The 20,444-nt window shown below is 38.3% G+C and overlaps 3 protein-coding genes and 1 pseudogene across 11 annotated transcripts in view; 1 reads left to right on the forward strand and 3 right to left on the reverse strand.

The window, feature by feature from the left end:
- LOC113679288 (uncharacterized) overlaps positions 1-20,444 on the reverse strand; it is a 39,320-nt gene that overhangs the window by 11,504 nt on the left and 7,372 nt on the right. Inside the window, exon 1 of one of the 4 annotated variants that reach the window (XM_089191391.1) lies at positions 336-702. The exons of 2 other annotated variants lie outside the window; for them this stretch is intronic. In XM_089191391.1, coding sequence (XP_089047517.1) covers positions 336-399 — 64 coding nt within the window. In that variant the 5' untranslated portion in view covers positions 400-702. Of the gene's footprint in view, positions 1-335; positions 703-20,444 lie in introns of those variants that run through there. One more of the 4 variants, XM_089191392.1, reaches the window with a different exon arrangement.
- Positions 788-4,835, reverse strand: LOC149035762 (uncharacterized). 4 transcript variants are annotated; one of them, XM_089191404.1, is made up of 4 exons: positions 4,247-4,835; positions 3,630-3,701; positions 3,182-3,253; positions 788-2,173 (listed from the first exon to the last, which is right to left on the reverse strand). In XM_089191404.1, exons 1-4 carry the CDS (start codon positions 4,442-4,444, stop codon positions 2,153-2,155), a joined length of 363 nt encoding a protein of 120 aa, XP_089047530.1. In that variant the 5' UTR covers positions 4,445-4,835; the 3' UTR covers positions 788-2,152. The 4 variants fall into 4 exon arrangements, with proteins under 4 accessions (XP_089047530.1, XP_089047527.1, XP_089047528.1 ...); XM_089191401.1 differs by having other exon boundaries at positions 4,102-4,819; XM_089191402.1 differs by lacking the exon at positions 3,630-3,701 and having other exon boundaries at positions 4,102-4,828.
- On the reverse strand, positions 6,683-13,982 carry LOC149035763 (uncharacterized). 3 transcript variants are annotated; one of them, XM_089191398.1, is made up of 6 exons: positions 13,531-13,972; positions 13,203-13,439; positions 10,000-10,386; positions 9,528-9,599; positions 9,080-9,151; positions 6,683-8,071 (listed from the first exon to the last, which is right to left on the reverse strand). In XM_089191398.1, exons 2-6 carry the CDS (start codon positions 13,264-13,266, stop codon positions 7,935-7,937), a joined length of 732 nt encoding a protein of 243 aa, XP_089047524.1. In that variant the 5' UTR covers positions 13,267-13,439; positions 13,531-13,972; the 3' UTR covers positions 6,683-7,934. The 3 variants fall into 3 exon arrangements, with proteins under 3 accessions (XP_089047524.1, XP_089047526.1, XP_089047525.1); XM_089191400.1 differs by having other exon boundaries at positions 10,145-10,386; positions 13,203-13,982; XM_089191399.1 differs by lacking the exon at positions 9,080-9,151 and having other exon boundaries at positions 13,203-13,981.
- Positions 16,127-18,636, forward strand: LOC149035764 (uncharacterized; annotated as a pseudogene).

Here is a 20,444-nt window from a genome sequence, read left to right on the forward strand (position 1 = left end):
TCTGCCTCACAGCAAGTTACACATATACACAGACCAAATTAGCATTTCCTGCCTTAACCGCAGAATTCTGTCATTTGCCTGCAGTTCGTAACATCGTTTGTGTCTAAGAGGGGGAATTGTAAAATGCAGTCTAACCAGGTTATTAAAAATATTGAATCTTTCGCTCTGCAATCGAATTTGGAATATCGAAAACTGTGAGTTTTGTATTTTTCAGTTTCCTCATGACAATGTTCTCCAACATGCTCGGTTATTTTAAAGTATAATGTAGCGTGGATAATATTTTCAATAACATTCGAATTCTCAACACAGGAACGGCAAATCCATGTTAAACTTACCTGTGAGGCAATGAATCAGTACCGCGATAAGGATCGAAAGTATACATGTTTTCATCGTCAACATAAACAAATGCTGCTCTGCTTCGCATATCCTTGGGTTTTCAAGCTTAGTCGTTCCCTCTTCAGAAACTAAGCAAAAAGATTCGGGAAGCACGCCGGCAGCAGCAAGCTTCAAAAAATTTAAAAATTCAGAAATTCAAACGAAGAGATGACTTTGCCGTGAGTATTTTCATAGCATGAGGACTCAAAAGCTTCCCATGATTCCGGGAAATCACGTGATATTCAGGATTGGGCAGGTGGGATTAAAACGGCTAAGGGAGTCGTCTCCATTTTAAAGCCGGTCGTGAAGTCAACATCTGATGCATCCGCCGCATAAAAAGGTGTTATTTCAAAGCATATACTTGCACATAGTTGTGCTCTGATATTGCAACAGTTGCATAACATAACAATGATCCTGATCAATGTATTTAATGATAATTACTTAATAACATAATATTCCTAGAATAGCACATGGACATGACCAAATCAACATGATCAAGACATTATTCTAGCACTCTGAGTGGACTTGCACCGAGTTACATGAAGGATTACGTGAGTTACAAGAGTTCAAGTCATGAGGAAAGATCCTAAAACAGCCGGTTCCTTGAAAGCTTAAAACGTATGAGTATAGGATGGGACATACTCAGTGGCAGCATGGACTGAAACTTATTAAGGCAATCATTACCGGTAGCATTGATTAAAACTAAGCTAACGACTTATCTATTAGATGATGAATTTTCTTCTATGCAAGTTATGTACATGTGAAGTGAAAACGCTTTCCAGACTATTTTGTGTTTTCCAAATAGCCTATTCTTTATTTCTTTTTAATCCATAGTTTTCCTTGCATGTTTAGGAAAACTAGTAAAAGTAATCACATTTTACAGAAAAAAATTTAAAAAGATTATAAAATCGTATTTTCCTCTGCATGAATGAGTATGTCCATAAAAAACTATGTGCTAAGAGTCAACCATTGAAAGATGCAGAGGTAATCTGCAACCACTCAGTAAATGGATATTACCGAAATTCTGCAACCAGTCATTGGATGTCACAGAATTTTGCAGCCACTCAGTCGCTAGATGTCGCAAAAAATTCTGCGACCACTCAGTCACTTGTGGCAAGAATTCTGCGATCACTCAGAACCATGTTGTCGCAGAAATTCTGCGATCGCTGAGTCATTGGATGTCGCCGCGACTGAGTGATCGCAGAATTTCTGGGAAATTCTGCAATTATTCAGCCACAAGTTGTCGCAGAAATTCTGGAAACACTCATCAAGTGGTGAATACAGCAATTTAGCAATCTTGCTAAAACCAGTCAATAACAAGTTGAATTCCACAACATTTGGTCAGTGATCCTCAAGCACTCTATGATTTATAATAATGTAGGTAAACTATCAAATGGCACAAAGCCACACAATTAAAAAAGTAGAATCTTCTCAAATTTTGTAGTTACACCCATCTGTTAAGAAAGTAAGAAATACAATATACAGATCGTCACATCCCTTTGTTGTACGATCAGATAAATAAAATGTGAGTCAGAAAAAAATATCATAAATTCAATGAGATCAAATTTTGATATCTGGAAAACAAAAAACTTAGTCCCACTACAAAAGAAGAAAATATTAGCTAATATACTGCCAGTCCTTTGAACTATCTCAAAGAAATATTAAAAAAAACATTCTTTTCTAGTTGTACGTATAGCTATTTGACGACATTTAAAACGATAGAGCAAACCGGCAATTATGAGCAATGCGATAGCTAACACAACACCCAGTACAATCCCTAATGTCTTCCCGCCAGGACCTGGAAAACAAAAGATACAATATTCACGTTAGTGAGTAGGTCAGTAGGTGAGAATGATATACAAGAAGTAAGCACGCAAAAGATTAGAAAAAGCTTTTAACAGAACCACTCACTACTGGTATTTCCCCTTGCGTTGTAGACTTTAGTTGACAGAGGAACTAGTCGTGTCCTAGTTTATGAGCAGGTATCTTAAATATTAACACTGACAAACAAGTATTCGGTTCAATCCCAAAACTTCAAGCCTATCCAGAGGCGTTGTGCATGTTCACGACTGTATTTTTGCGAGGTAGCGAAAGTAGAGGAATCCAATATGGCTGCTCAAAAGGTAAGATTTTGTAACTAAAGAGCTGAGAAATTTTGATGCAGACTTTGCTAGTTGTCCTTATATTTTGAAGGCTACTTGCTCTTTACCATGTGGTTGGTATAATAGACCATAAATTGACCATAAAATTTTGAGTTCGAGAGAATTTTTTTATCAATATTTAGGAGCAACTTTTAAGACTTCTCACTATTTGAAAGAGCCATATCGAAATTTGTGGCTTTTATTATTGTTACCAAGATAAGATTTACTTTTACTCATTTTATCTCTTTTTTTGTTGCCCCAGGAAGCGTTACGTTCACTTCCAACCGAAAAGAAATTGGGAGAATTATGAAATGATAGCAGGAATTTCTTGAAACAATAAGAACACCAGAAATGCAAAATAAGAAGCAGAGTATTTTATATTTCAGCATTAGAGGACTTTTCTCGCGCTTACATAGTTCATCTGGACACAAGGGAAACATTCGAGGAGTTATGCGAACGCGGAACTTAATCTAGGGTTTACATAGAGTAGAATTAGTTTTAGCATGGCTTGTCGTCCGTATATGTGAAGCTAATATCTAGTTAATGATTCGCTCTGACGAGCGGCTGATGGTCGAGACGTCAGTATTTGACTCTCTTAATGGCGGCCAATTACATTATAAATGTGTTACAGACTGCAAGTGACTACTCCCCTTGGCAACGCTTACCTGAGCTGCTGCCGGGGCTGTAGACTTTAGTCGATTGAGGAACTGGAGCTGTCTTGGTTTCTGTGGAGTTATCTAAAATATGAATGATAATATTTCAAATTGTGCATTTTACGTACGAATTTTATTAGAATTTAATATTTATAGATATACAGCGTGATCATTGATTCATGATTAATAAATAAACCATGCTCGAGGAGTTATGCAAACTCGGAACTTAATCTAGGGTTTACATAGAATAAAATTAGTTTTGGCGTGGCTTGTCGTCCGTATATGTGAAGCTCATACCTAGCTATTGATTCGCTGTGACGAGCGGCTGATGGTCGTGACGTCAGTATTTGTCTCTCTTAATGGTGGCCAATTACATTATTAACTCAGTTGAACTGGATAAGCCGTCAATAACACCGTGTGTTACAGACTGCAAGTGACTACTCCCCCTGGCAACGCTTACCTGAGCTGCTGCCGGGGCTGTAGAATTTAGTCGATTGAGGAACTGGAGTTGTCTTGGTTTCTGTGGAGTTATCTAAAACATGAATGATTATATTTCAAATTGTGCATTTTACATACGAATTAAGAAGGATTTAGATAGTAGATATACAGCGTGATCATTGATTCACGATTAATAAATAAACCATGCTGGGCAGTCTTAGTTTACGCAATTATTTGAAAAGTAGATTTCCGCAGTAGAAATGCTCAGTTTCAAGGAACAAGAGAGACAGAAAGTTTTAAAAGTTTTTTAAAATCCGGAAGAGCGGATCTAGACTTTTCATGAAAGTTCCCTTGAAAATCTGGATTTTACTTTTAATGATATGAAGAGGAGAAATGTAAACCCAATACCAGTTTTTAAACTATTAAGTTTTGTTCAGGATTGCTTGATATTTCATTGTTCTCTGACGAGAAACGCTAGCATATCCATTGCTTACCTGATACATTTAGATGGCGTACTTGTAAGCATTTCTCTGTTTCCGTATCATAATGTGTATATGAGAACAGGGCCACGACTTTATACTTGCCACTATCATTGACAGCGACATTGAAAATTTCTATCATCAAAAGGCTTTGGTTCACCTTCTTAAATTCGGCCTTCCCCTGCAAACAAATCTCCTCTACTGGATGAGTACAAGCGCCATCTAATCCAGTTTTGTTTAGGAATGCAAATACGGACGAATGTGCGTATGCACGATAGCCACGAAAATGTTGGTCATCTTCATGATTTGATCTGTTGTAGAAAAGTTTTGCGTCCACTCCAGAATCGGCTGTAACCATAACTGCAGAATCAGTACAGACATCTCCTGCAGTTGCCACCGGAGCTGCAAAATTTGAATTTAAAAGGAACTGATTTTAAAAGTATCCTTCAGAATTTTTCTTAGAACATAATCTGATTTATTCATGCAAACCCTGGGTAACTTTCCACGTTAGTGTAGTATTCATACTCTTCCAGCAATACGTTCACACGCATAACGGAACTCTCATTATGATCATAGTAGCTATTTTGATTCTACGAAGATCTGGAACAAAGGAATGAGGAAAACTACTACAAACGATTTCCCATTTTCATTCACAAATAAATTCAATGATGTTTTCTTGTGTTTATTCATATTGATATCTCAATAGGTGTCTTCAGTTGTGTGTCTTGTTTTCAAGAAAAGCAGGAAGACTATGGACGGCTAAGACGCATAAAAAAAATTGTCGTTAAGATATGCATAATTTCATTGAAAATATTTCACAGAGAAGGATCTCACTTTTTTTCCTTCCAAACTCTTCTTTAAATGCTCTTCAATCATTTTAAGTGCACTATAGCGTTTTTAAAAATACATTCAGATGTTTGTATTTTTTCAGCAGGATGGGAAATCGCTTTGGCGTAGGACATTACATAAAATGGACATTGTCAAAGACGATGCTTTCGGTTTTCATCTCTGAAGCATCGTTATTTTGGGATGTTTCTTTTAAGGTTTCAGTTTTTTTTTTTTTTTGGATCAGTTCCATTTCCAGACAGCCATATACAGATTCCACGATTCCAGATTTTTTTTCCAAAATGTACTCTTACATGTAAACAGATCAATGAACCGTCCAAAAATAGAAATTTTCTAAGAATCAGAACCTCATTAATTCGTCTGCGGTGATCCATTCCCTCCAGGTATACTAGTACGATGGCACTTTCTTGGAACTCATGCATACGAAATTAAAAGCATAGACTGTCTTCTGAAGCCAGAATTTGTTTTGGTGCCCATAGGGACCTTCGAAAACATTTCTATCGCCCTTTTACGGTGTACTACGATAGAAACTTTCGACTGAAAATATAAAACAACAATAGAAGGGGTGTTTGTATCCGCGTTTAGTGACATTCGCTTTCGACTTTCTTCGCTTATTTCCATTTCATTTACATTGAAGAAATGTAAAATGGTTTCCGTGTTTACATAGTCTGATGTAAACACGGGTTGGGAGAACACGAGATAAGCGTAGGAAACCACGACGCGAAGCGGAGTGGTTTCCAGCTTATCGGCTTTGTTAACACGGAAACCATTTTATATTTCTTTTATAAAATAACTAATGAAAGAGGAACGAAAACCGTGTTTACATACGCTCATGTAAAATGGTTTTATGGCCAACCAGAGCGCGCGTACTATTTGAGTTATTTTATAAATTTACTTTGTTAGTAAACCAGCTTAGTACTCAAAGCGGAAGAAGTACTGTGTTGTTACTTTCACTTTCGCTTGAGTTCTGCCTCACAGCAAGTTACACATATACACAGACCAAATTAGCATTTCCTGCCTTAACCGCAGAATTCTGTCATTTGCCTGCAGTTCGTAACATCTTTTGTGTCTAAGAGGGGGAATTGTAAAACGCAGTCTAACCAGGTTTTTAAGAATATTGAATCTTTCGCTCTGCAATCGAATTTGGAATATCGAAAACTGTGAGTTTTGTATTTTTCAGTTTCCTCGTGACAATGTTCTCCAACATGCTCGGTTATTTTAAAGTATAATGTAGCGTGGATAATATTTTCAATAACATTCGAATTCTCAACACAGGAACGGCAAATCCATGTTAAACTTACCTGTGAGGCAATGAATCAGTACCGCGATAAGGATCGAAAGTATACATGTTTTCATCGTCAACATAAACAAATGCTGCTCTGCTTCGCATATCCTTGGGTTTTCAAGCTTAGTCGTTCCCTCTTCAGAAACTAAGCAAAAAGATTCGGGAAGCACGCCGGCAGCAGCAAGCTTCAAAAAATTTAAAAATTCAGAAATTCAAACGAAGAGATGACTTTGCCGTGAGTATTTTCATAGCATGAGGACTCAAAAGCTCCCCATGATTCCGGGAAATCACGTGATATTCAGGATTGGGCAGGTGGGATTAAATCGGCTAAGGGAGTCGTCTCCATTTTAAAGCCGGTCGTGAAGTCAACATCTGATGCATCCGCCGCATAAAAAGGTGTTATTTCAAAGCATATACTTGTACATAGTTGTGCTCTGATATTGCAACAGTTGCATAACATAACAATGATCCTGATCAATGTATTTAATGATAATTACTTAATAACATAATATTCCTAGAATAGCACATGGACATGACCAAATCAACATGATCAAGACATTATTCTAGCACTCTGAGTGGACTTGCACCGAGCTACATGAAGGATTACGTGAGTTACAAGAGTTCAAGTCATGAGGAAAGATCCTAAAACAGCCGGTTCCTTGAAAGCTTAAAACGTATGAGTATAGGATGGGACATACTCAGTGGCAGCATGGACTGAAACTTATTAAGGCAATCATTACCGGTAGCATTGATTAAAACTAAGCTAACGACTTATCTATTAGATGATGAATTTTCTTCTATGCAAGTTATGTACATGTGAAGTAAAAACGCTTTCCAGACTATTTTGTGTTTTCCAAATAGCCTATTCTTTTTTTCTTTTTAATCCATAGTTTTCCTTGCATGTTTAGGAAAACTAGTAAAAGTAATCACATTTTACAGAAAAAAATTTAAAAAGATTATAAAATCGTATTTTCCTCTGCATGAATGAGCATGTCCATAAAAAACTATGTGCTAAGAGTCAACCATTGAAAGATGCAGAGGTAATCTGCAACCACTCAGTAAATGGATATTACCGAAATTCTGCAACCAGTCATTGGATGTCACAGAATTTTGCAGCCACTCAGTCGCTAGATGTCGCAAAAAATTCTGCGACCACTCAGTCACTTGTGGCAAGAATTCTGCGATCACTCAGAACCATGTTGTCGCAGAAATTCTGCGATCGCTGAGTCATTGGATGTCGCCGCGACTGAGTGATCGCAGAATTTCTGGGAAATTCTGCAATTATTCAGCCACAAGTTGTCGCAGAAATTCTGGAAACACTCATCAAGTGGTGAATACAGCAATTTAGCAATCTTGCTAAAACCAGTCAATAACAAATTGAATTCCACAACATTTGGTCAGTGATCCTCAAGCACTCTATGATTTATAATAATGTAGGTAAACTATCAAATGGCACAAAGCCACACAATTAAAAAAGTAGAATCTTCTCAAATTTTGTAGTTACACCCATCTGTTAAGAAAGTAAGAAATACAATATACAGATCGTCACATCCCTTTGTTGTACGATCAGATAAATAAAATGTGAGTCAGAAAAAAATATCATAAATTCAATGAGATCAAATTTTGATATCTGGAAAGCAAAAAACTTAGTCCCACTACAAAAGAAGAAAATATTAACTAATATACTGCCAGTCCTTTGAACTATCTCAAAGAAATATTAAAAAAAACATTCTTTTCTAGTTGTACGTATAGCTATTTGACGACATTTAAAACGATAGAGCAAACCGGCAATTATGAGCAATGCGATAGCTAACACAACACCCAGTACAATCCCTAATGTCTTCCCGCCAGGACCTGGAAAACAAAAGATACAATATTCACGTTAGTGAGTAGGTCAGTAGGTGAGAATGATATACAAGAAGTAAGCACGCAAAAGATTAGAAAAAGCTTTTAACAGAACCACTCACTACTGGTATTTCCGCTTGCGTTGTAGACTTTAGTTGACAGAGGAACTAGTCGTGTCCTAGTTTATGAGCAGGTATCTTAAATATTAACACTGACAAACAAGTGTTCGGTTCAATCCCAAAACTTCAAGCCTATCCAGAGGCGTTGTGCATGTTCACGACTGTATTTTTGCGAGGTAGCGAAAGTAGAGGAATCCAATATGGCTGCTCAAAAGGTAAGATTTTGTAACTAAAGAGCTGAGAAATTTTGATGCAGACTTTGCTAGTTGTCCTTATATTTTGAAGGCTACTTGCTCTTTACCATGTGGTTGGTATAATAGACCATAAATTGACCATAAAATTTTGAGTTCGAGAGAATTTTTTTATCAATATTTAGGAGCAACTTTTAAGACTTCTCACTATTTGAAAGAGCCATATCGAAATTTGTGGCTTTTATTATTGTTACCAAGATAAGATTTACTTTTACTCATTTTATCTCTTTTTTTGTTGCCCCAGGAAGCGTTACGTTCACTTCCAACCGAAAAGAAATTGGGAGAATTATGAAATGATAGCAGGAATTTCTTGAAACAATAAGAACACCAGAAATGCAAAATAAGAAGCAGAGTATTTTATATTTCAGCATTAGAGGACTTTTCTCGCGCTTACATAGTTCATCTGGACACAAGGGAAACATTCGAGGAGTTATGCGAACGCGGAACTTAATCTAGGGTTTACATAGAGTAGAATTAGTTTTAGCATGGCTTGTCGTCCGTATATGTGAAGCTAATATCTAGTTAATGATTCGCTCTGACGAGCGGCTGATGGTCGAGACGTCAGTATTTGACTCTCTTAATGGCGGCCAATTACACTATAAATGTGTTACAGACTGCAAGTGACTACTCCCCTTGGCAACGCTTACCTGAGCTGCTGCCGGGGCTGTAGACTTTAGTCGATTGAGGAACTGGAGCTGTCTTGGTTTCTGTGGAGTTATCTAAAATATGAATGATAATATTTCAAATTGTGCATTTTACGTACGAATTTTATTAGAATTTAATATTTATAGATATACAGCGTGATCATTGATTCATGATTAATAAATAAACCATGCTCGAGGAGTTATGCAAACTCGGAACTTAATCTAGGGTTTACATAGAATAAAATTAGTTTTGGCGTGGCTTGTCGTCCGTATATGTGAAGCTCATACCTAGCTATTGATTCGCTGTGACGAGCGGCTGATGGTCGTGACGTCAGTATTTGTCTCTCTTAATGGTGGCCAATTACATTATTAACTCAGTTGAACTGGATAAGCCGTCAATAACACCGTGTGTTACAGACTGCAAGTGACTACTCCCCCTGGCAACGCTTACCTGAGCTGCTGCCGGGGCTGTAGAATTTAGTCGATTGAGGAACTGGAGTTGTCTTGGTTTCTGTGGAGTTATCTAAAACATGAATGATTATATTTCAAATTGTGCATTTTACATACGAATTAAGAAGGATTTAGATAGTAGATATACAGCGTGATCATTGATTCACGATTAATAAATAAACCATGCTGGGCAGTCTTAGTTTACGCAATTATTTGAAAAGTAGATTTCCGCAGTAGAAATGCTCAGTTTCAAGGAACAAGAGAGACAGAAAGTTTTAAAAGTTTTTTAAAATCCGGAAGAGCGGATCTAGACTTTTCATGAAAGTTCCCTTGAAAATCTGGATTTTACTTTTAATGATATGAAGAGGAGAAATGTAAACCCAATACCAGTTTTTAAACTATTAAGTTTTGTTCAGGATTGCTTGATATTTCATTGTTCTCTGACGAGAAACGCTAGCATATCCATTGCTTACCTGATACATTTAGATGGCGTACTTGTAAGCATTTCTCTGTTTCCGTATCATAATGTGTATATGAGAACAGGGCCACGACTTTATACTTGCCACTATCATTGACAGCGACATTGAAAATTTCTATCATCAAAAGGCTTTGGTTCACCTTCTTAAATTCGGCCTTCCCCTGCAAACAAATCTCCTCTACTGGATGAGTACAAGCGCCATCTAATCCAGTTTTGTTTAGGAATGCAAATACGGACGAATGTGCGTATGCACGATAGCCACGAAAATGTTGGTCATCTTCATGATTTGATCTGTTGTAGAAAAGTTTTGCGTCCACTCCAGAATCGGCTGTAACCATAACTGCAGAATCAGTACAGACATCTCCTGCAGTTGCCACCGGAGCTGCAAAATTTGAATTTAAAAGGAACTGATTTTAAAAGTATCCTTCAGAATTTTTCTTAGAACATAATCTGATTTATTCATGCAAACCCTGGGTAACTTTCCACGTTAGTGTAGTATTCATACTCTTCCAGCAATACGTTCACACGCATAACGGAACTCTCATTATGATCATAGTAGCTATTTTGATTCTACGAAGATCTGGAACAAAGGAATGAGGAAAACTACTACAAACGATTTCCCATTTTCATTCACAAATAAATTCAATGATGTTTTCTTGTGTTTATTCATATTGATATCTCAATAGGTGTCTTCAGTTGTGTGTCTTGTTTTCAAGAAAAGCAGGAAGACTATGGACGGCTAAGACGCATAAAAAAAATTGTCGTTAAGATATGCATAATTTCATTGAAAATATTTCACAGAGAAGGATCTCACTTTTTTTCCTTCCAAACTCTTCCTTAAATGCTTTTCAATCATTTTAAGTGCACTATAACGTTTTTAAAAAAACATTCAGATGTTTGTATTTTTTCAGCAGGATGGGAAATCGCTTTGGCGTAGGACATTACATAAAATGGACATTGTCAAAGACGATGCTTTCGGTTTTCATCTCTGAAGCATCATTATTTTGGGATGTTTCTTTTAAGGTTTCAGTTTTTTTTTTGGATCAGTTCCATTTCCAGACAGCCATATACAGATTCCACGATTCCAGATTTTTTTTCCAAAATGTACTCTTGCATGTAAACAGATCAATGAACCGTCCAAAAATAGAAATTTTCTAAGAATCTGAACCTCATTAATTCGTCTGCGGTGATCCATTCCCTCCAGGTATACTAGTACGATGGCACTTTCTTGGAACTCATGCATACGAAATTAAAAGCATAGACTGTCTTCTGAAGCCAGAATTAGTTTTGGTGCCCATATGGACATTCGAAAACATTTCTATCGCCCTTTTACGGTGTACTACGATAGAAACTTTCGACTGAAAATATAAAACAACAATAGAAGGGGTGTTTGTATCCGCGTTTAGTGACATTCGCTTTCGACTTTCTTCGCTTATTTCCATTTCATTTACATTGAAGAAATGTAAAATGGTTTCCGTGTTTACATAGTCTGATGTAAACACGGGTTGGGAGAACACGAGATAAGCGTAGGAAACCACGACGCGAAGCGGAGTGGTTTCCAGCTTATCGGCTTTGTTAACACGGAAACCATTTTTCATTTCTTTCATAAAATAACTAATGAAAGAGGAACGAAAACCGTGTTTACATACGCTCATGTAAAATGGTTTTATGGCCAACCAGAGCGCGCGTGCTATTTGAATTATTTTATAAATTTACTTTGTTAGTAAACCAGCTTAGTATTCAAAGCGGAAGAAGTACTGTGTTGTTACTTTCACTTTCGCTTGAGTTCTGCCTCACAGCAAGTTACACATATACACAGACCAAATTAGCATTTCCTGCCTTAACCGCAGAATTCTGTCATTTGCCTGCAGTTCGTAACATCTTTTGTGTCTAAGAGGGGGTATTGTAAAATGCAGTCTAACCAGGTTTTTAAGAATATTGAATCTTTCGCTCTGCAATCGAATTTGGAATATCGAAAACTGTGAGTTTTGTATTTTTCAGTTTCCTCATGACAATGTTCTTCAACATGCTCGGTTATTTTAAAGTATAATGTAGCGTGTATAATATTTTCAATAACATTCGAATTCTCAACACAGGAACGGCAAATCCATGTTAAACTTACCTGTGAGGCAATGAATCAGTACCGCGATAAGGATCGAAAGTATACATGTTTTCATCGTCAACATAAACAAATGCTGCTCTGCTTCGCATATCCTTGGGTTTTCAAGCTTAGTTGTTCCCTCTTCAGAAACTAAGCAAAAAGATTCGGCCTTCAGGGAACTTCGAAAACATTTCTATCGCCCTTTTACGGTGTACTACGAAAGAAACTTTCGGACGAAAATATAAAACAACAATAGAAGGGGTGTTTGTATCCGCGTTTAGCGACATTCGTTTTTGACTATGGACGGCTAAGACGCATAAAAAAAATTGTCGTTTAGATATGCATAATTTCATTGAAAATATTTCACAGAGAAGGATCTCACTTTTTTTCCTTCCAAACTCTTCCTTAATTGCTCTCCAATCCTTTTAAGTGCACTATAACGTTTTTAGAATACATTCAGACGTTTGTATTTTTTCAGCAGGATGGGAAATCGCTCTGGCGTAGGACATTACATAAAATGGGCATTGTCAAAGAGGCTGCTTTCGGTTTTTATCTCTGGTTCATTTAGAGCATTAGTCTGTAACATTCGAACTTTTTCAAAAATTAGCGGCCACTTGACTTCACCGATTTGGCTGAAATTTGGCAGTTTTCGAATGCTCTCGCCCTCCTCAGTTGCTCAAAGCATCACAAAACCACTATTATTTAATTAATTTTAAGCTCTTTTCTCGAATTATAGTCCTTTGAATCTCAACGCCTTCAGGATTCCCTGAAGTGGTTGAAGGCCTAAGTCAGGGGCTAAATTCACCTCAAGAGATCTCATTCAGTGGACATTCTGTCTTCTGGTTGTTATACATTTTCTTGTGAATAAGCTAAGTTTAGCTAAATTCATGTTGCTTGATGTATTATCTGCTAGTCTGATACCTGATAAGTTTGCCTTTTCACGTTACTTATCTATTACATAACATGTTGTAAAGGGAAGTAAAGTGAATGAATAAAGCGAACCTACTAAATACATTCCCTTTGAAACGAATTAATTTCCTTGACTCTTAGTGAATAAATACAAACTATTAGCTACTATATCATACACCTACGCTTACCTGTTACTGCAAAAAGACAGGCGACATAAAGGACTTCTTTCGGCCATCGGTACATTTTGTTCATTCAGCCGTCAGTGAGTTTATCGGGTGCTCCTTGGTGCAAGTTCAGATTCTCCGACAAAAACAGTCACTCTTTGTTACCGAGCATTTAGCTCAAACGGTCGATAAGTCGGATATAAACTTGATAAGCAAGGAAGTGGTAGCTTTTTTACGGTGTATTTCGATGGAAACTTTCGACTGAAAATGACGAACAATACCAGACGGTGTTTCTGAGACCGCGTATGGCGACAGTCGCTTTCCACTTTCTTTGATAATTCTCATTACTCACCTGTTTTCGCGTCTCCATATCAAACTTTGCCTATTGTTATGGCTTAATATGAGAGACTGACATACGCTGGAAAGCGACTGTCGCCGAAAGTTTTTATCGAAATACACCGTAAAAAAAGTAAAGAAACGTTCTAGAATTCCTTTACAAAATCAAAACAAATCATGGCCTCTGAACACATTCAAGGCTTTTAATTTCGTATGCGTGAGAAAGGAAAGCTTTATCGTAAACAACATAGCCACTCGGAGCTGATGCATCACCGCAACCTATTAGGAAATGTCGCTTATTGGACAGTTCTTTGAATTGCCTACAATTATTAACTCAGCTATTAACTCAGGGTGCTTAAATCTTGACAACGTTGGAAAATCAGGAATCCCAGAGAATGTAACCGGAGTTGGGAATTGGAGCCGATTCAAACCGTAAAAAAAAAATCCTTAAGACACACCTTCCGAAAAATATTACTTCCTTGCTTTCTGAAATCATGACATTTTGCCAATGTAATAGCCCTTTGTACAAAAGTCACTTTAATAAATGAGAAATTTAAAGGCAAGTTTATGAAAAAAGGCCGCGAAACTCTTTGCTAGGTGCCTTTAACATGACCTAATTTACTTGAAGTAGTACTAATTTACTTTGGTAGTGGGGAAGGGTTAACAGTAAGAATGTCCGTGTTGTTCACATCGCGTACTCAGTTCTAGTCCTTATCTACGGTGGGGGTTGGTAAGCATTCGACATGCCAAGTATTAATGCAAAATTAAATGCATATTGCTTCACTTGAATTAAACACCTAAAGCAGTCAGTCAACAGGAACCGATGAAATCGATAAGAAATTATCGTATCGGATGCGCTTATGGGGTTAAATAATTTAGGTAAACTTTCGATAAGCGTAGAGAAGTGTCATCAAAACCTGACTTCATTGATAAGACCAACAACAGTTTATAGAATGTTAGCTTAGTACCATTCTGCACTATTGATATATTTTAGTTACATACGAATTAAGAGTGAATGTCTCTAAAAATCAAAGAAAAATAACAAAATCGCGGACATGGTAAAAAAATCATTTCGTCCCATTTTTTGTCTACAGGTAGCTATAGGTACTACTTAAAGTGAAGTGAGGTTAGTTTCTGTAAATATTCATTTTAACGGAAATAAACCGATACTAATTGCATGATCGAAAATGAGTGCCTGCGAGCTCTAAATTATGCAGTTTTCAGACCGTCCTTGCATAAACTAAAATGCAACAGCAGGACTTCTCTAGCTATAAATATATACATGTGGCCTTCCATTACCAAGATATAATGATATTTTTTGTATCGTGTCCTTCCTGACGAAACCACGGGTTAATTACCAGCGGACGTGTTCGCCATATTTAATTCATGCCAAACCCGGCCTAATGTAGTGTGGCAAAAATACATGTGGTAGTTTCTCAAAATCTCCAGCAATACTATCACGAGGGCTTATAAGGTGGGTCTTCAAATTCATCATTTCATTTTTCTGGTATCTTCCGCTGTTTTGATGTACCAACCAACCAAACTTCGCTAAAATTGTAAATGGCGCCATATGGAAATGAACAAAATCAACATTGCAATGACACAAGCAAAGCATTGTTTGAGTCGCAGCCACACTTAGCTTTTTATTTTTGCTTTGACATAAATAGTTCCTTACCTTAGAAATCTTTTATAGGCCCTTGTTATTCCGCTTGGAAGATATTTTCGAAATACTGTCCTTTGAAATTTGGTGTGAAGCCACTGAGCCGGGATGAGTAAAATAAAGTTACTTGTTGTTGTCATTTTCTACAGCGCGTCACAACCCAGTTACGTTTAGTCTACTTTGATCTTAATTTTGGTTTTATTGACGTCTCACACAAAAAGGGTCCCGTACAAAACGGCAGGTAACGCTAGCGATTTGCCGGATTTTAATTTTTCACAGGTTCCTGTCACTCTGCGTGACATATGATAATCTGTCACGTAACGAGATCAACAAACAATTCATTCTGCCTCACATATAAGATCTAAACAAACATATTGCCATCATGAACGAGAACGATACAACAAAGAAATAGACTTTACAAAATTTCACAAATATAAACCGTACAGTGAAAACCTTATGGAACGAAAATAACAATACAATTTTCCCACGGAAAACAAATGTGATGGGTTAACGAAAGTAAACAAAAAATAAAAGCGTAATAATCGTCGGGGAAGGGAATAAAGACAACGGTTGCTTTAACTCCAGCAGAAAAAGAATGTCTTAATCTTTACATGATATTGTAGGTGGCGTTTGTGGCGCAGAGGAAGCCACAAGCGTTTTTTACAATTTTCAGGTGCTGAGACAAAGATTGAACTTATCTTAGCAAGAAGCGGGATTTTCGCGAAGCCTGATACACGGAAGAGCTGCTCCTCTTCCAAACCAGGAGAAAAGGAGAATGAGAATTGAACCTGTAAGATTAGAACATTTTGTTTCTTTCTTAACGAGTCCACACGTTACTCAAGATGTTCCTTTCGGGGAAAAACTTCTAAAATTGTCGACTGGCGAGATCATAAAAACACCCAATGTTATCAGAACAATGATACCAGAGCGTATTGTCCAATAGAATCAACAATACTGCTGTGAAACCAACTTTGAGCCTATGAGTAAGAGAACTCTACAGAGAGTTTGGGCTGTGTGTTCTTCATCTGTTCGCAAGTCTCTGCAAGGACTTGATAACTTTTCAGCATCAGGAATGGAAGCAGTTGATGCTATAGAAAAACTCGTAGACAAGCTTGTTGACTGTGGCAAGACTCAGCAATGAGCGAGGGAAATTAAGCAGCAACTTCGTTTTTCGAAGCAGTACCTAAAGGGCGACTACAAGGTGGGTGCATATTTTATAATTATGCGTCGCCTTTGCAAATGTAGTAAACTTCTTACTATGATTCACGGCTACCTCTTTCTTTCTCTCCAAGTCTTCTTTATGCTTAATTGATGAAACAACAGTTTACAATTCATTGTAATACGCTTACACACATGTATACAACGCTGAGAATCGATTAAGTAATCTTTTTGAAATGTCGATCATATGCGCATGCAATGCTTTGTAAATATACATTGAATCACGCGCTTGTCATTTTACTTTTTATTTTAGGTACATGCAGTGGAGGCCACAAGGGTTCCCGATCATTGTCGAATTTACGCGCTAAGTGACCAGAGCAATGCTGAATTTCGGGGCTCCTGCGACCATCTCCACAATGAGTCATATGAGCAGTGTTATGAGTTACAGGAAGTATTGTGTACCATAGAAGACGAGTGTTCAAGTGCGCTCTCGTCAGCAGAAGATCAAGCTGACATGCAACTTACCATCAAACAGGCAAGGGATGATATCATTTGCTGGAAAGCCCATCAGCTACGTTCAGTCCACCAAGCTGAGGCGAAGCATTCAGTTTTAGCCAAACTCGACAGCCGATCGGTGTTGTTAGTCCAGGACTGGGCAATGAAATATATGCCCCGAAAACATTGAGAGGCGCAGTCAGATTGGTTTGCGAAGCGAGGATTGCCATGGCACATTAGTGTTGCCGTAAGACGGTTAGAGGGTTCTGAGCACTTTGAATCGCAGACACCTGTTCACGTATTTCAAAGCTGCGCCCAAGACAGTGTGACTGTGGCTTCACTGCTTGACTGCCTCACTACCCTGAAAAAGGAAATTCCAGAGCTGGAAATGGCTTATTACAAACAAGATAACGCTGGCTGTTTTCACAGCGGAAATTCAATCATCTCAGCTAAGCTGGCCAGTGATGCCATGGGAGTGGCTTTTGTAAGAAACGACTTTTCGGACCCTCAAGGTGGAAAGGGGGTATGTGATCGCAAAGCGGCAACAATCAAGGGAAGGTACGTTGGAAGGTACGTAAACGAAGGCAATGATGTCATCAACGCTCTACAGTTCAAAACAGCCATTGAATCTGGCCAAGAAACCACAGGAGAGAAAGCAAGTTATGTTGCTGCCAAACCGTCAAGCACCTTTAATATCAAATGGGATGGCATAAGCTTACTCAACAATTTTGAGTACGATGAAAGTGACACACGAGTGTGGAGAGCATTCAATGTAGGTTCCGGTAAAGTAGTGCCATGGGCCAAGTTCGAAGGAGTCATGAAGTAGCCCGAAAAATTGGAAATCCTAGACTCGCCATCGCAGAGTCAAGTGGCGCACCGACGTTCAAGATTGTGAGACACCGAAATATTAAGGAAAGCTCTGTCAAAGCAAATTTCTTAACTGAGAGCGAAAACCAAGATCGAAGCTGTATTGGGGAATATAAGCCAGATGACATGCTTTTCCCGTGTCCAGAAGAAGGATGTGTAAAAGCCTACAGTCGCTTTGCAAACCTCCAGACACACCTAGATACTGGAAAACACCAAATGATGCTCGAACAGGAAACTCTCTACGATAAAGCTAAAAGAGAATATTCTTCCAAGCTGATGGAGGGACGCAGTCGAATACCAAGCATTCAAGTTGCTGCACAATCAAAGAGAGACGGCTTGCTGCCTCTTCCAATGGGTTGGGCCCTGAAGACAATTAAGAAAAAGGTGCGTTTTACAAGGAAACAGACCGAATTCTTAACTGACCAATTTCAAAAAGGGGAGTATAGTGGACGGAAAAGCGATCCACAGGAAGTTTCGAAAACCACGAGCCTAGCAAGAGACCAAGCGGGGGGACGTCGATTTCAACCTGATGAAGTCCTTACGTCGCAGCAGATTAGTGGCTTCTTCAGCCGTCTTTCAGTAAAGAAGCGATTAGAAGTTACAGCCGCCGGTAACCGAGCAAAAGCTAGTGAAATCTCAGAAGTGGACATGGAGAGCGTCGACAAGGACGAAATTTCCGCCGAAGCTGAGAGCCATCTATCTGCAGTGTGTGCAAATGTGATGAGAGATGTGGCTATTCAACATCCGATTGTATCTTTCGATCTAAACATCTGTTAACTTGTACAAAAACGTACACTCACAACTTTAAGAGTGGATAGGCTAAGAGACATTTGCATAGACCTTGGGCTGGATATTTCTGACATTTCACCTCAGAAGAGGAAAAAGCCATCCATCGCACGACTCACACAATTAGTCCAGGAGTGTACCTGCTCTTCCAAGTAACTGAGCACTGAACGTTTTACGAATAACTGATCTGCTGATTATAAAAGCGGTGCGTGTATTATTTACATGGAGGCGTTGCGTGACAGCTGAGTCCTACATATCGGATTTTAGTCAGTTGAGCTCACCATTGCTTGTGAAACCTCATCTTTGTGTTGGACGATTTTTAGTAAATTCGAAACTGGCGAGTGCAGAAGGCGCAGAAGGGATGCAAATGCTCGAATCCATGTTCACCGGATGAGAAGTAAACGGAAACTAACGGCTTTGTGCCAAATTTAACCTTTTGAGTGCAATTGAACTGTTTAACCTGTTGTGTGTAGAATTATGCAAAATTATGGCGTGATTCTCAAAGGGTAGCAAAAGTCGAAAATTGTTTCTCCTGTCTCCGTATATAAAAATCAAGTGTAGTTATAGACATTTTAATATGTTTCTAGTCATTTTAACGGCCAGTGAAGATATAACTGACCAAAACAGTTATTTGTGTCCGACGCGTTTAATTTTGTTATTATGCATCTCATTATGGGGTCATGGTAATTTAACTGAAATTTGGCTGGTGGTCATCTTTTGATAGTCAAAGGTCCCAAAGAAATAAAACCCACATTGTAAAGAACTATCTTTCAAGGCTTCTTGGTAGTGTTATCGTAAACTTTGAGACACTACCACATGTATTTTTGCCAAGCTATTCTAGGCCACCTTTGCCTTAATTTCGAAAGGCCGAAGATGTCGTCTCTTAATAGGGACGTAGCTCCTCCAAGAATAACGTTAGACAAAAACTATCACTTTGTCTCGGTAATACAAGTCCAACTCAATATTTCCATGACTAGAAAAGTCCTTCCGTTACATTTTTGTTAGCATGACAAGTGCCCGAAAAGTGCATAATTTCAGGATCGCGCTTGGTGAAATTTGAGCTATTTACCCCCGGAAATGTTAAAACAAATTATTCCCGTTAAAGTGCATATTTAAAAAATCTAACCCCATTTCCGTTTGTTTACTAGATAAGGCTACCCACAGGCAAAAAATGAACCAAATCGATTTTTGACCGTGTCCGCGACTTTTTCGATAATCTGTGATTTTTATTGACATTTACTCTTAATTTTCCCCCCAAATAAAAAAGCTAGATCTCCTACCTAAGGACCGGGTCGCATCACAGACAAATTTTTATTTTGGCTCGAAAAAATCGGCTAAAAAAACAAATTGCATCAGACCGGAAATGAAAATAAAATTGACCTCATACGGTCGCATTTCAACAAGTGAAAGTGCAAGCGTCGTCAATCACACAGGGGAAATTTGAACGGTGAAATTGTGTACAGTCACGACACTTGCCATGCGGCCGAACAGTGTAACAGTGACTCTCACGTTTTCTTTGTTCGGCGCTCACAACAGGCCAAATTGGGGGTGTGTTTCCTAGGCCCTGAAGGAAGGAATACTGCTCACTTCTTGGCATTTTATGGCCGTAGTTAGGAAAGGGAAAATCTCTGTCCATGCTGTAGCTTCGAACTGCACGCACTGAAAACATCAGTGTGAATAATGAAATTTCGCGCTCTTTTTCACGTTCGTGACCTTGCAGTCTGTAACGGGAGTCACTCTTTTCAACTGTTGACAGCTTTAGCGGCGGGCTCCCTTGGTTTTTAGAGATTTGGAAAAATTGGTCAGCCCCACCCAAACACACAGGCGTCTTTGGTGTTTTTTCCCGATTTTGAAATTTTTGGAAATCACAAATGAGGGGTCGCATTAGAAAACAGATGAGTTGACAAATTTTAGACCCTAGAGTAATCAATTTTCTGCAAAATTGCCTGGAATGCGACCCAGCC

The sequence above is a fragment of the Pocillopora damicornis genome, chromosome 13, assembly GCF_964200805.1.
Source record: "Pocillopora damicornis chromosome 13, jaPocDami1.2, whole genome shotgun sequence".
Lineage (NCBI taxonomy): Eukaryota > Metazoa > Cnidaria > Anthozoa > Scleractinia > Pocilloporidae > Pocillopora > Pocillopora damicornis.

What these genes read in the sequence shown, in the direction of transcription:
- LOC149035762 (XM_089191401.1), bottom strand. Translation starts at nt 4,444, where the DNA reads ATGGTTACAGCCGATTCTGGAGTGGACGCAAAACTTTTCTACAACAGA. An exon ending in ACGCCATCTAAATGTATCAG is followed by an intron (nt 3,702 to 4,101) that starts GTAAGCAATGGA and finishes TTCATGTTTTAG; the next exon opens with ATAACTCCACAGAAACCAAG. An exon ending in CAGCCCCGGCAGCAGCTCAG is followed by an intron (nt 2,174 to 3,181) that starts GTAAGCGTTGCC and finishes TTTGTTTTCCAG; the next exon opens with GTCCTGGCGGGAAGACATTA.
- LOC149035763 (XM_089191398.1), bottom strand. Translation starts at nt 13,266, where the DNA reads ATGAACAAAATGTACCGATGGCCGAAAGAAGTCCTTTATGTCGCCTGT. An exon ending in CTGTCTTTTTGCAGTAACAG is followed by an intron (nt 10,387 to 13,202) that starts GTAAGCGTAGGT and finishes CAAATTTTGCAG; the next exon opens with CTCCGGTGGCAACTGCAGGA. An exon ending in CAGCCCCGGCAGCAGCTCAG is followed by an intron (nt 9,152 to 9,527) that starts GTAAGCGTTGCC and finishes TTCATATTTTAG; the next exon opens with ATAACTCCACAGAAACCAAG.